At 47.4% G+C, this 13249-nt stretch overlaps 1 protein-coding gene across 2 annotated transcripts in view; it reads right to left on the bottom strand.

Annotated features, from left to right (window-relative positions):
- Positions 1-13249, bottom strand: part of SETD2 (SET domain containing 2, histone lysine methyltransferase) — a 69194-nt gene that overhangs the window by 23203 nt on the left and 32742 nt on the right. For both annotated transcript variants that reach the window (XM_075144382.1, XM_075144383.1), the window contains 4 exons: positions 11574-11700; positions 9906-10040; positions 9112-9240; positions 5419-6057 (listed from right to left, as the gene is read on the bottom strand). In XM_075144382.1, the coding sequence (XP_075000483.1) occupies positions 5419-6057; positions 9112-9240; positions 9906-10040; positions 11574-11700 (1030 nt within the window). The remainder of the gene's footprint in view (positions 1-5418; positions 6058-9111; positions 9241-9905; positions 10041-11573; positions 11701-13249) is intronic.

A 13249-nucleotide genomic window follows, 5' to 3' on the forward strand; every position in this document is an offset into this window, starting at 1 on the left:
AAGAAAAGCCTATTTTATTTTTGGAAACGGAAGCTGCTGGCTTTGAGCGTGCATAGCTGCTAAATCAATGCAACCGCCGCTAACAGAGTCCAAATGGCTCTCTACCTTCCAGAACAATTTTTAATGAGTTGCACAGAAAATTAAACACAGAAAGAAAAGTGATACAAGTCTGTTACAAAGAAAAGAAAAGAAAAAAAAAAACACCCCAGGACTGAGGCTGTCCAGCTGCAGACACAAACCACCCTTGGCTTGGGAGAGGCAAGGGAGCTGCAGAGCGGTCTCAAGGCTCAAAGGACGCAGCAGTAGGAAAGGAAGAGCGCGCTTAACGGAACTCTCCAGAAATTGGTCCCTTAGCTGCCAATTATTTCTGACTTAATGGGACTAAACTGGAGAAGACCAATGGACACCCGTGATGGGCGCAGGGAAAGAGCAGCGCGACTGGGTAGAGGCTCGTCTTGTGTTCATGCCAACGCGAGCCCAGCAGGCAAAGGGGTGACCGCTCTTCTACGCCGACCCGTGCCAACCCAGCCGCGCACCCACGCTTCAGAACTTCTGCCACCCAACTGGGGATCTGGCACGCTTCTCCTGGGGCTGAGGGGATGAATCCCACACCTGGATGTAGAGCTGGAAAGCCACCTGCAGCCCTCTGGAGCTCACAGCGTTTGGCAGGGCTTATGCGCTCAAAGCCAAGATGACCTGCAGACTGTGTTGTCTCACCTAACTCTGCTCTGGAGTACTCTGAACTTACGTTGTTGATTTGTTGAAGAAACACCACGCGACCAAATCCGACCCCTACCAGTCTGGGTACCCAATGTTCCACCAGCCAGGGCTGGATCTCCTCTTCCTTGCTTTCCTCCCTCCTCTCTTCCCTCTGCAGCTCCCCGTCCCCTCTGCAGGAGCATGAAGCTCCAGCATGATGCCAAGGGATGGAGGAGAGCAAAAGGACTAATGCCACGACATCCCTGCTTGAAGGCCTAAAAAACCCACCACAGACAACAGCCTGGCCGCTCACCAGTGCCTATTGTTTTCACAAACTATTTCTTGCTGTAAGTTATAACAAATTATAAGCCTCCTAATTAAAGCATGCAATGTGCGTGCCGGAGCGAGAGCCAGTCGCTCCAGGACGGCTTGTGTGGGAACAGGACAGGCGAGAGCAGCTTCACAAGGCTGTCCTATCAAGATGTATCGGACGTGATTTGGAAAGACTATCTCAGGGGAAGACGAAAGCTCAGTTTGCCTGGGTCACTGGCTCTGGTATCCCTGTTCAGGCTGATAATTAAGCTCACAGAATGGGTGTTTTCATTGCAAAAGAGAAAGTCCACCTTGGCCAAAGTTGGGGTAACATGTGAGCCTTGAACTCCAAGTCACTGCTAAATACTTGTGCGGCCAGAAGCGTCCAACTAAAATCTTTTAAACCCACGACACTTGGCTCTTTCAAAAGGTTTTTCTTTAAAAAAAGTTCTTCTCCAACTCAAAAGGGCAAGATCCTCACAGCTACAACTCCTACCTGCCCCCTCCCCGGAAGGTGAGAGCACCATCTGTCCACCCGGGGGTGGAGGAAGATGCCAAAAGCTCAGTCCCACCTGCAGCAGAGCGGCACCCAAGCCACGCTAGCATGGTGGGATGTTCTGCAGCAGCCAGCAGTTGTGTTCACGTGGCATTAGACAGTTGGCAGAGCACGCGGGTTCGCTACGGGACAGATTTTAGACATGTAACGGGTCATCACAAGTCTTTACAGCTTGGGTAGTGGAGCTACAGGACCTCAAGGCCCTGCTTTGGCGTAAACGGTGAGGAAACCCCAATGGTCAAGACCACCCTGAAACACCAACGATATTAAAGCACATGCTACGCTTGAAGCCAAACATGCTCTCCTGCCCCTCAGCCTTAGCTACTGAAACGTAAGCTATCAAAAGGACGTTGAGAAAAGCTTGCCATGCTTGGCAGTGCTGACCCTACTGCTTGTTCCTGCGATGCCAAGATGGTCTGTTAGCCATCACGTCGCATGTTGCCTCCACCATGGGTTTGGCTGGATCAGTCCACGGAGCCTTACCTGAGCGCAATCCTCCGGCTGGAGCAGGCTAAGACGCCTGGAAGAACCACGTTGAACCACCACCTGCACCCTGCTGGGCGTCCACCAATGAGCCTTTGCCACTCAGAGTGAGTTTTCAGCATGGGAGAAGACATGCACCGCTTCCTCGGAGAGCGGGAACGGCGTGCACAAGCCCAGGCTGAAAACTTACCCCGGGGAGTGTGAGTGTGTGTTGCGATGGGTATGTAGCTCCTCGCGGGTTAAGGAGTCGGAGTGTATGAGCCCTGTAAGCCGAGGACTTACAAGTCCTGTGTATAGAGGTATAGAAAAAGATAGCTCACTTAATCCTTTCATGCCAGGAGTTGGGATTTTCCCGGAGCGACGTCCATTGCCGGCAATGGACGCACCAAAATAACGTCGGCATCAATGAGTTAACCACCTCTGTCCTCTTTTCACCTATTATATTGCTCATGCATCATCCAGCTTCCCAACCATCTTCCCGTTTCTTCACCGTATGCACGCTATGTCCTCTCCCTTCTTCAGCACGGAGTTGAAAATGGAGTTGAGAAAAGGAGACACATGGTCAGCTCCTTGCTGCCCTGAGAAGCTAGATGGAAATGGTTGAAATTACAAGGGGGTCATCAGCAAGACTGGAGAGGACATAGCTTAAGTTACGAGGTTTCAGACCCTCCCGCCCCCCCAGCCAATGCCAGTTACTGCAGATGTTCCACCACTCAAAACAAAACCAGCTTTTAAAAAGCTTGGACGTGCTGGAAAAGGCACCTGGCTCTCTTGCCACTGGGGTGACCGGGTTTTCCAAGGTGACTATCCATCCCCCTTCCATCCAAAGCATTGCCCTGCCAGCTTAGTCTTTTCTTTTAGACATCGGCCACCTCCGGGCTGTCCTATGGTGGCATCTTAACAGGTGAGAGTCGGACAGAAGCAGTTAACTCTTAGTGCCACGATAAAGTCCAGGACAGAACACAACCCCAGGTCAGAGTTTCCCCCGCAAATGCTTTACAGAAGAAAAATGAGTTTTCGCAGCCCCGTGGCATGATTCTGCTTTTTTGGGTTGGATCTGCTGGGATTACTACAAAGCTAGGGCTTGTGAGATGCACCCCCACCCCTACGACCAGAAATGAGGGCTGCATCAAGCTATTAGCATCCTTGCAACGACACGAGGTTAATTAATAAGTACACTATAACACAGATAGGATGTGAATCCACATCTTAAATAGCAACAGGGACGGGTTGTGACTCCACAGCCTGACCACGGGCTTCAGCAAAGGTCTCTAGATACCCAAGGCTGAGCTCCTCCAAGCTCAAAAGAAAACACAAGCCTTGGTGTTCAAATGACACTGTCAGATCAAATTTGGTCTTAAACCAACGTTTTGGAGAAGTCACTCATTTCGTGAAACTTCAGGCTTTTCATTAGTGTTTTTCAACATTTTTTCTGTGCTGTTTCAAGTTTAAACACCGCAGCACGCGATCCTGGAAGTGAACACGTCTGCTTGCAAACAGAAGACTGGATCTGGGTAGTCCAAACCAAGTCTATCACCAAAGCAGTGTAGGACTAGGACTTGGCTTAACTTCCAGTTTAAACAATCCCAGGTATTAGCAATGGATGGAAAAGGACTTTGTTTCAATTTAAGCATAAATTCAGCCTGACAGTGTCACTTCAATAAAGAAAATCGTGAATTTTAAGAGTCTGCAAATTAAAATCTAGTAAACGATGTATCACAGATCCACTCGGTAAAGAGGGGAGGGGAAAAAAAAAGGAAACACAAGCTAACTCCTCTATCGAAACGTATTTTAGTTGTTTGTACAGTAAAGTCTCACCTCTTCTCCCACTAAGATTTATGGCACAAATGATTATGCTCAAATTCTGCAACTGTTCAAGAGTATCTGATTCTTCTGAAAAATTCAGAGATTAAGGTAAGATTTCTCTTAAGACTTATGTAAATCTCTAGATACGTTTTATAAATGCTGATGTTTGCAGCTACGGTCACTGAACGGTACAAGTAAAGGTTCACGGACTCAAAAGCTTGCTGCGTCTCCTCCATCTGCGCGTGGCACTGCAGTATGCGTATCACCCATTACTCTTATTAGCCTCTTCTAAATCATTACTCATTACCAGATTCAATGGGTAAATCAACTCTTTAGCTATATGATGCATTGTAAAACATAAATTTGCTTAAAGACTACTTCCAGTAATTAAAACTGGGTGGAGTCTTGATTAAGAGAAGGGCAGAAGACCCTCCACGACCTTTTCCACCAAGCCCACACTGTGCCAGAAGCACAGCAGCGCCTTCGATTCCTCTGCTGCATCCTCCGCAAATGCTGCTTTTACACTTATTAAAGTGTAAAAGCAACTTAAAGGCTCCCACCCCTCTTGCTCTCAAATATAATATAAGGAATATAATATAAGGAATATAATCCTACAGAAGCAGCAGATGGGCAAGGAATTTCCAAAGACCTAAAGAAACCCCAGGAAATGCCTGAAGCGTTGAGCGGCGGGTTACTGGAACGTCGTCCTATGTCCCATCAAAAAAAGCTTTGGCTGAAGATCGAGCGGCCAAGTTGGCCACTGATGCTGCACAGGGACAGGGGCCTGATTCTGGAGGAGAGAAGGCAGCCTGCAGCCACCAAGCCCTTCTCTTAAAGAGGTTATCTGCTCGAGGAAGACCTTGATGGGAGTGAAACCGTGAGCAACTGCATACTCTAGTAGTCTTTAAAGGCTCAAATAACACCCACAAATCTGAGTATTCACCTGCTCTAACACCAATTGCAAACACCCAGAGGTTAACCCAGCACTACTACTATCGAGAGAACGCAATATGGCCAACAGACCGGTTTCTGGAGGCTCTATACGTTGCAGATGCAAAGCAGATGTTAGCAGGACAGGAAACGCCAACGATGTTGTGATAATTGAATTTAGGAGTAGACGGTCCGTCAATTTGTTTCAACGTTGACGGATACTGGGCCACTTCAACCAAAAACGCTTGTGGCGCTGTTGCTAGACTTTTTTTCTCATCAGTTGAGAAGGGAATCTCAATCCCTTAGAGCTGCCCTCCCCCTGAACAGCCTAAAAAATAGCTGAATGACTAAGGTGTCTTTGTGGTGCCCAAACTGAATTATCTGCTGTTTTCAGCGTGCAGCGCACCGACGCCTGGAAATCTACTGTAAGTCACGTACAGGGCAGTTTGCAATGAAAGGATATATATAGAAAGCACCTGGAGAAGCCCTTTTGCGTAGAAAAGGCAATCTTAGTTGTCAAACATTTACCAACAGGACAACAATTTAGCTCCAGTTTGTACCGAACCGCGAACAGCTCTGCATTTTCCTTAGCAAGAGCAGAGGTGGTGTAGCTGCAGGTAGGTGCCTCTTACCTTGAGCTCCTTCCAGCTGTCGAGCAGCCTGGTAGCCAAATCGCTCACATCCACAATTTTGTCCGTTTGTTCTTGGCTTCTCTCACTCTCAACATCGGATACGCCTTCCTCTTCGTCTTGAGATGGCGTTTCCATCGTAATGGGCTCTTCCAGCTTTGCACCGTTGCTCTCTTTGACCTCCGCTTCAGGCTCAGCCTCCAGCTCTGCAGCTTGGGGTTTGCTGCTCTCCACCGGCACATCAACAGCAGCTTTGATCTCCTGCTGCGGCTGCTCCTCTGACACCTCCATCGGGGCACCCTCCAGCTGGTCCAGGTCCTCTTTGCCCTCCTTCCCTTCCAGCTCACTGGTTGTATCCGAGATGGCACTGTCCATGCTGTTTTCACTTATAATTTTCAGCCTTCGAAATACCAGCTTCTTAGGGGTGTCCGTGTCACCTTCCGCGCTCTGCTTGGTGGAAAGATCTGGTGTGTTGAGTGGCGTGTGAGCCCGCGAGGTGTTCTCGCTCGAGTAGCCATCCCCTTCGCTGAGCTGTGGGACAGCGGTCTTGGTCTGAGCCCAGCGCTGAATAATGGGAAGCACTTTGCTCTCCTCCAGCATGTTCTTGGTAGGTATCGGCAGGAGCTCTAGTGTCTTCATAATCTAATCGCAAAGACAAAAGTCACGTTGTTAGAGCCATTAGAATTTAAAGCCCTCTCCAACCTGGAGCAATCTCCTTTTCTCAACAAGAGGTAACTGAAGTATCAACATGGTGGTGACAGGTCACGGGTCAGGGGTAGCGGCATCCCTGCTCAAGGCTGAACGGCAGCGGTGAACTTCTGCTGAGAGCAAATAAACCGTGAGTGGGTGGAAAACAGTGAGCACAAGTATTTAGCAATTAGACTAATTTAGCAATTAGTTGCAATTAAACTGAGTTCAAAGTGCTTAGATGCTTACAGCTGGCCATACTCATTCCTAGGACAATCGATACAACAATACAGCAGTTAGATAAGCTACATGAAAGAAAACCTGATCAGAAACGTCAAGATGTATCAGCAGTCAAAACAGAAGAGATTGACCAGAAAAAGTTTGCAAACCAATACGGGGAAAGCTTTTTCCTCGCGTGACAGAGGTGCCCTGTGCTGCAGCAGAGGCTGGAGCGTTACCAGCGCCTGCAGGAAGGAGACAAGTCTGCTGCTCTGGAGCTAAACCTTAGGCACAAAGAGATGTGGACAACTGGGGATCTTCCTTCAGTCCTCCAACCATGAGACGAGGCGAGCATCTCTGATACCAATGGCACTTCCAGCTGATTTAATCTCGCCAGCAGATGAGGCTGCCGCTAGCACCTGCACTCCCAGTACCACAACAAGGCAGTCCCAGGAACAGGAATCCTCCTTTAGACACCAGGAAACACCCAGAGGTACCAGGTGATGAAGCTAACACAGTGTCAGAGACCACAGCACAGCTCATGCTACAGCGCTTTCCCCTGGAGACCAGCCAAAAAGCTTGGCCTCAACTGGGTTGTGTCCAAAACCTGAGATGAGAAACACATTATTGAAAAGATCTTCAAAATCCTTTTACAAAACCTGTCAGTGGGAACGGGGATCACGGGCACAGAAAGAAGCACCAGACGTTAAATGAGCACAACCCTTCCAGGATCCAGCAAGTGACTTCAGCAACTTCTTTCCCAAGACCAGACCCCAAATCCCCGTTTTTGAAGCAAGAGACAGCCAGGACTTTTCAACTTGTTCACTTTGAAAACCAGCCCTCCAGGAGGTGAAGGACAGAAGATGGTTTTATGGCATTACAATAATTACTGCCATGGGCATCTGATGGCCAAAAGACCATTTCTCTTAAAACAATGAGTGTTTTTAAAAAAAGGGGAAAAAAAGCAAAGTGTGAGCTGGCCCCTATCCCAAGCCCCACTTGCAACTCAGTGAAGAATTACTTGGATTTTAAAAGACCATATCCATCCCACAAAACCCCACCAAAGTTGACAGGGTATTGTGACCAGATGCATCGAGAGTGGAGGCGAAGCCACCACTACCACAGCAATGCGGCTTCCCTCTTGAAGCTTGGGGGGAGCAGCTCTGGGTTTGAGACCAATGAGGTTGAGTGCCCGAATCTATTCCAGGGGAAAACCAGAGTCTAAGCTGACCATTGATTTCTCCAAAGCTAGAGGTCGAAGACGCGTCGGAGGCGAGCTACCTAGCAGCTCTGCGATGCCATGGCACCTGTACGTCAGGGACAAAGAGGTAGGCACCATATGTACAAAAATCCAGACTTGAGACTCCCTCAGAACAACGGCTTCATCATCTATCAAGTGGGATGGATCCTACTACCCCGAAGAAGAAAATACCGCAGTCCCAAAGGGGAATAGCTCAGCTCCCTCCTAAGAGCAGTTACTGCAACAGATTAACTCAGTCCCTGTAGATTTGGTCTCAAAAGATCTTTTTGTGGCCTCGTGAGCAGCGCCTCCCCATACAGCACCGCGGCGAGAGGAATGTTGACTCAGCAGCTGTCAAGCACTTCTGCTTTGGCTGTAAGTACTGAAAAGCCACATCGCATCAGCAGGAGAGAAAACTGGAGGCACCCGCTGAATCCGTGCCTGGTACACAACGTACATGGCCCATCAGCAACAACATGCTCTGCACAGCGCAAGGCTGATGAAATACGGGTAGGTCTACTCAAACCCTACAAGACAGCAAGCTCTAACTTAACATCAGAGACCCCTAACCCGACAGCACTGAAGTTTTCCAGGTATTTACAGCCAAAACTTTGTCTAAGGAAGGATGGAGGAGGACTAGGCGGTGGAAATGGTGCCCTTCCCATAGGACACGTTGCTGAGCGGACAGACCTGCTGTCCCTCTCACCACCACTGACACAGGCGCTTCGAGAGAAGCACAGAAGCCGTCTTATTAGGCCTGATATAGAGCTGGGCTCCAAAAACCTTCAGGTATCCTCATCCCACCCCAAGAGCTGAAGGCTCACAAAAGCACACGTAGGCAGCTCTTCACCTTCTGATACCAACAGCGCCCGTTTCTCAGAGGGAACACCTGAACCCACGGTGTTAAAGAGGAGAAAGGCATGAGCAGGACACGACTCATTCAGAAATGCTAAGTACCAGCTTGGCAAAAAACGGTGCTGAGCTAAGGAAGCAGGGTTGGGCAGGATTGTCACCGCTTCTGAAAAACAAAGGAGAAGTTAGCAGGAGAAGAGGTGCCCTGAGCTCGAGAGCTCACAAGGTTTTTGCTTTCTTGCTTGGGATGCAGGACCACGTGCGCCTCTCCAAACTGCACAGCAACCTTCTCGCAGAAGCGTCTTTAATAAAGGAACTTCCAGATGTCTTTCTGCATGCAATGCCGAAGTGCATATAGAAAACAGAAATATTCAAGTTCCACTTCAGACCGTCAATACCGTCAATTCCGTACTGTGCAGTTCAGTACGGAATAAACAGCCATGATCTTTATTTAAGTCTGGCTCATGTCCCTAACTAAACCACAAGAACAAATTCTTTCCGTATATTAAGGATCTCGCTTAAAGCAGGAGTTTTAGGTTGTTTTAGAAGTTTAGTTTTAAGGATACCTGCAGTTTGTTTTCAGGAACACTTGGCATGTAATATATATATTTAAAAAAAAAAAGAAAAAGAAAATCATCATGCTTCTGAGCAATTAGCAACGCCGCTAGGAAAGCTTCAGACCCGAGGGAATTACTGACCTCCAGCTGCAACTTCAGGTTGTTAGCGGTGCTTCCTCTCCCATCGCCCAGCTCCGTCATCCAAATCCAGAGGAGAGATAAGCCGTGACACTCCAGGAAAGACTTCAGGCAGGACTGCGAGTGCGTGTTCTGGATGAGCCAAAGTTAAGAGAGAGTCCGTGGGAATGGTCAGAGACTTACAGGCAAAAAAAAGTTTGATTCCCCCAGGCTAACACGGCTAACTGCTCAACTGGGCTTACGTTACCTGTCAAACCCATCGCAGAAGCCAGAACGAGGCACCTGCCAAGATCAGCACACGTCCAACGTCATTTAAGTGGCCACAACTGCCGGGTTTGGAGCAGTAACGCATGCAGCAGAACCATTATAACCGTTACCTGGTGGACAGCTCGTATTGGGGAATAAAACTTAACGATAATGGATTGCACAGAAAACTGGCTGCACCTCATCTGCGCATAGTCAGAGGTAAAAATACAGGATAATCTCGGAGGTGAGACAGCTACGATTTTAAGCCGAAAAACTACTCATTTACAGTCTAAATCCCTTACGTACAACTGGCTTCTAGAAATGGGCATTTTGCATCACCACCCAAGTTCTACCAAATACAAAACGAGCGAAGGGTGGAGACGTGGAGATTACACATCTATAGCCCAAGCAGAACCGCTCGGCTCGCGCTGGGGATGCTGGCACAAGTGCGGGACCTTTCTCCCACCTTCCCCCTCTTCCTCTAACGAGAGCTCCAGGGACATTGCTTTAACAGGACATGGTTTCCTCCCCTTCAGCTGGGACCTCCTCACCTGTATGAGTTTGAGGCAGGTGAGCTTCTGCTCCAGAGTTTCGATCCGAACCATCAGGCGGGATAAGCTGAGAACTTGGTTCTTATCGGAGAGACCCTCTCCGTTCTCCAGCAGCGCTTCCAGCTCCCCGTCCACCTACCATGGCCAAAGAAAAACAACTCTGAGGCCGTGCCAGGCTCATGCCACCCTACGTGACGGCAGAGACGATCCGTTCCCTGGCTTTGAGAGCCAGGAGAAGCCTGTCCCAAGAAATCTGCCCATACGAAAAAGAAGCCTGGCTTTAATTCGACTCAGCGTGATTGGGTTTCTTTTATCTGGCCTATGATGGGGTTTTTTTTAAGACCTTAAATCCCATACAAGAGCACACGGTTCCCACCAGTTCTGTTTATACTGGGGACAGAGGGCAGCCAGTTGCACTCCCGGCTGGCACACACACAACAGGCAGGAATCCCCGACTCTAATACCCATTTCCCCTAACGAATGGCACGTCTTAGATGTATACATCTAACGCTGAGCGGAGGAAATTCCAGGTGTGCGCACCAAAATACTCCCAGTCGCAAGTTTATCTGTTCACACGGGAAAACAGATGTGCACTAAGAGATTATCTTTAATTGCAGATAGATTTACTCCTTTAAATACCTAACCGGTATCTATAATCTTTACAACCAGAGGCGCATTCCTCTCCGTGTGGACACCGAAATACCAACGTTCATAATTTAGCCTAGTGCTCAGTGCCACCAATTAGCATTTTAAAACCACTTACAAATGACTTATAAATAATTTCTTGGCTTCCTGACTCTCCGACACAGTAAATAAAAATGAAGCTGGCATTTTCAAAGGTAGCTTCTCCCAAAGAAGCCCGCCCAGCAGTCTGCACCCAGGAAAAACTCCTTTTGACTGCTTTGCTCAGACTTCTCTGCAGTCTCCTACATCTACCATGTGAACCCATCCCTGCAATTCAATGTGGGGAGCAGGCTCACAGAAGAGGATTACATGCATGAAAAGCTATAAAAAGACTAAAAAAAAAAGCCTGGATTTAAGTTACATATTTCATTCACCTCCGTCTGCAAACACAACTGTAACTGAAATCTGCACAAATACGACCCATGTTCATACAAGTTCCTCCTGGAAGCTGACTTGCCTCTAGGCCAAAGCAATTAAGAGATTCAAATTTCACATCCCAGCTGGAGATGGCAAACATCTGCACCCTTTCAGCTGTCAAATTCCAGGTAATGTCCTGAACGGTGAAGCCGGTATTGCCCGTCTTTCACCGATGTTTAAAAATCATGCAAGACAAAACAAATTTTTAAAACCACGTAGAATTTAGTATGCTTTTTAGTAGCATGCAGTATCGATGACTAGATATGGTACCTGTGAAAGTCCCTCTCTGGTGGGACTTCGTGCTATTAACCCAGAGAAAGGAAATACAGATTTAACTAAAGCTCCAAGAAAACCCAAGTATTGAGGGCCCCTGTCAAATAAAATGATACAAATACATCCATGGAAAAGACTGAACCTTGAGGTCATCATGAGTCATTGATGGCAGAAGACGACTACAGAGGTGACCTGAAGGCTCACACAGAGAGGATCAAGCCCACGGTCAGCCCTTGGCTGCTGCTACTCTTAGAAATAAATAGAAACACACGTACAAGGGAGAATCAGACTCACCGAGTCCTTCTTACGGGAGCGCTCCTTTTTCATTTTTCCTCCGGCGGCTCGGATGCTGACCCTGTTCTCTCCTCCCAGGTAACCCCGGCAGTTGGCCGAGCCGCAGAAACATTTCTGAGCCTCTTTGCTGTTGGTGGCATAAGCAACAGAGCAGTTTAGTAACAGATCAACTGCATCCACAGCGAGTTATTTTACCTTACTCTTAAGTGCATCCTCAGAAGAAAGGGACAGGAACTTCTCTGCACGGCAAGGCCTTTCTGGCCACTGAAAATTCAAAGTCTTTATTTCTTGCATAGCTACCGTGATCCCATGTTGTCTCAGCTGGAAACCAAAGCCTGCTTCACTTCCAGGCTCTTTGTAGGTCAAGAACCAAGAACCAGAAAGGAAAAGGTGGAGGTGTTGGGTCTGCTAACTTCTTACCACACATTGCAATCAATATATTAATTTTCCTAAGGAATATATAATCAAGATTATATATTCATTAGGAAAAAGGCTTGCATTTTATTGCTTAAAACAGAACAAAGAATGGGCTGACGACTCATGGAAATAGTAAGATTCAAGTGGAAGATGGTTTTTTGCACGGTTCTACAGCTGTGGAGATCAGAAAAGATATAAATTATATTATCTTCAGGCAATATTTCTACAAAGTCTCTGTATTTTCTACTTGACATGCCAGAAATTCTAAACTATATGCCACAATTGCTTGGGAGAATGTTGGGGGGTTTTTTATCGAAATGTGCATCATCCACTGGAGGAACGTGGCTCTGCAGTACTAGCGAAAGCTCAACTGCAGGATCTTCTGCGAAGCAGAACCTGAGCTCAGGAAGGACAACCAAGAGATCCAAGCTGGAAAACTCCAGTGGGATGAGACTAGATCCACAGAGCTCAAATACGCAAGACATCAAAGTGAACCAATCAAAAATGCTTCTCCATCAGAAAGGCCCTAACAGAGCCACAATACTAAACCCCAATGATTCTGACTAAGCCATATACAGACAAAAATAAAATTATGGGTGCACAGACTGCGTATTACGTGACCTTCCCCAGCTTTAGAGATATTCCCATGTGCCTAGAAATAAAACACGCCTTGCCGCAAGAGCAACCAGAAAGGCTGAGGCTAAGTTTGCCTGCCTTCCTGCAAGTTTGCACCAGGAGCAGAAAACTACGTGACAGCATCTGACACTTTAGGACAAATAATTTTATAATGCAACCAAAAATTCATTTCTGATTCTTCTGCATATAGAAAGAGCCATAGTGTTGCATAAGGCCAGATCCAGAAGGAAAAGGAAGAGACGCTCCTTAAACAACTGTATTCAGTAAAAAAACCTAGGGATTATAAAATGGATCTACAATTAATCTCGTAATTACATATTGCTTCAAGCCTATCAGATGCTATTTTGTGCTAATCACATTAAAGAGAGTGAAATACTTTGCCATACACCTGGACAAGCAGCACTATAAAAATATTAGGCTCAGGTTTAGAGAAGGGAGCCAAAGCCCACGCTGGAGCTTGCACGCCTGCACTTCTGGAGCGGGACAGGAAGAGGGAACGTGCTATCTGTTGGGGGTTTACAGCTCTGCAAGTGTTTGCAAAGTCGTAAAACAGGGGTGGGTGGGGAAGAAGAGGCATTATTTAAGAGCATTGCAAAGTCTGGAGCTTGGGTAATTAATAATTA

The sequence above is a fragment of the Calonectris borealis genome, chromosome 2, assembly GCF_964195595.1.
Source record: "Calonectris borealis chromosome 2, bCalBor7.hap1.2, whole genome shotgun sequence".
Taxonomy (NCBI): domain Eukaryota; kingdom Metazoa; phylum Chordata; class Aves; order Procellariiformes; family Procellariidae; genus Calonectris; species Calonectris borealis.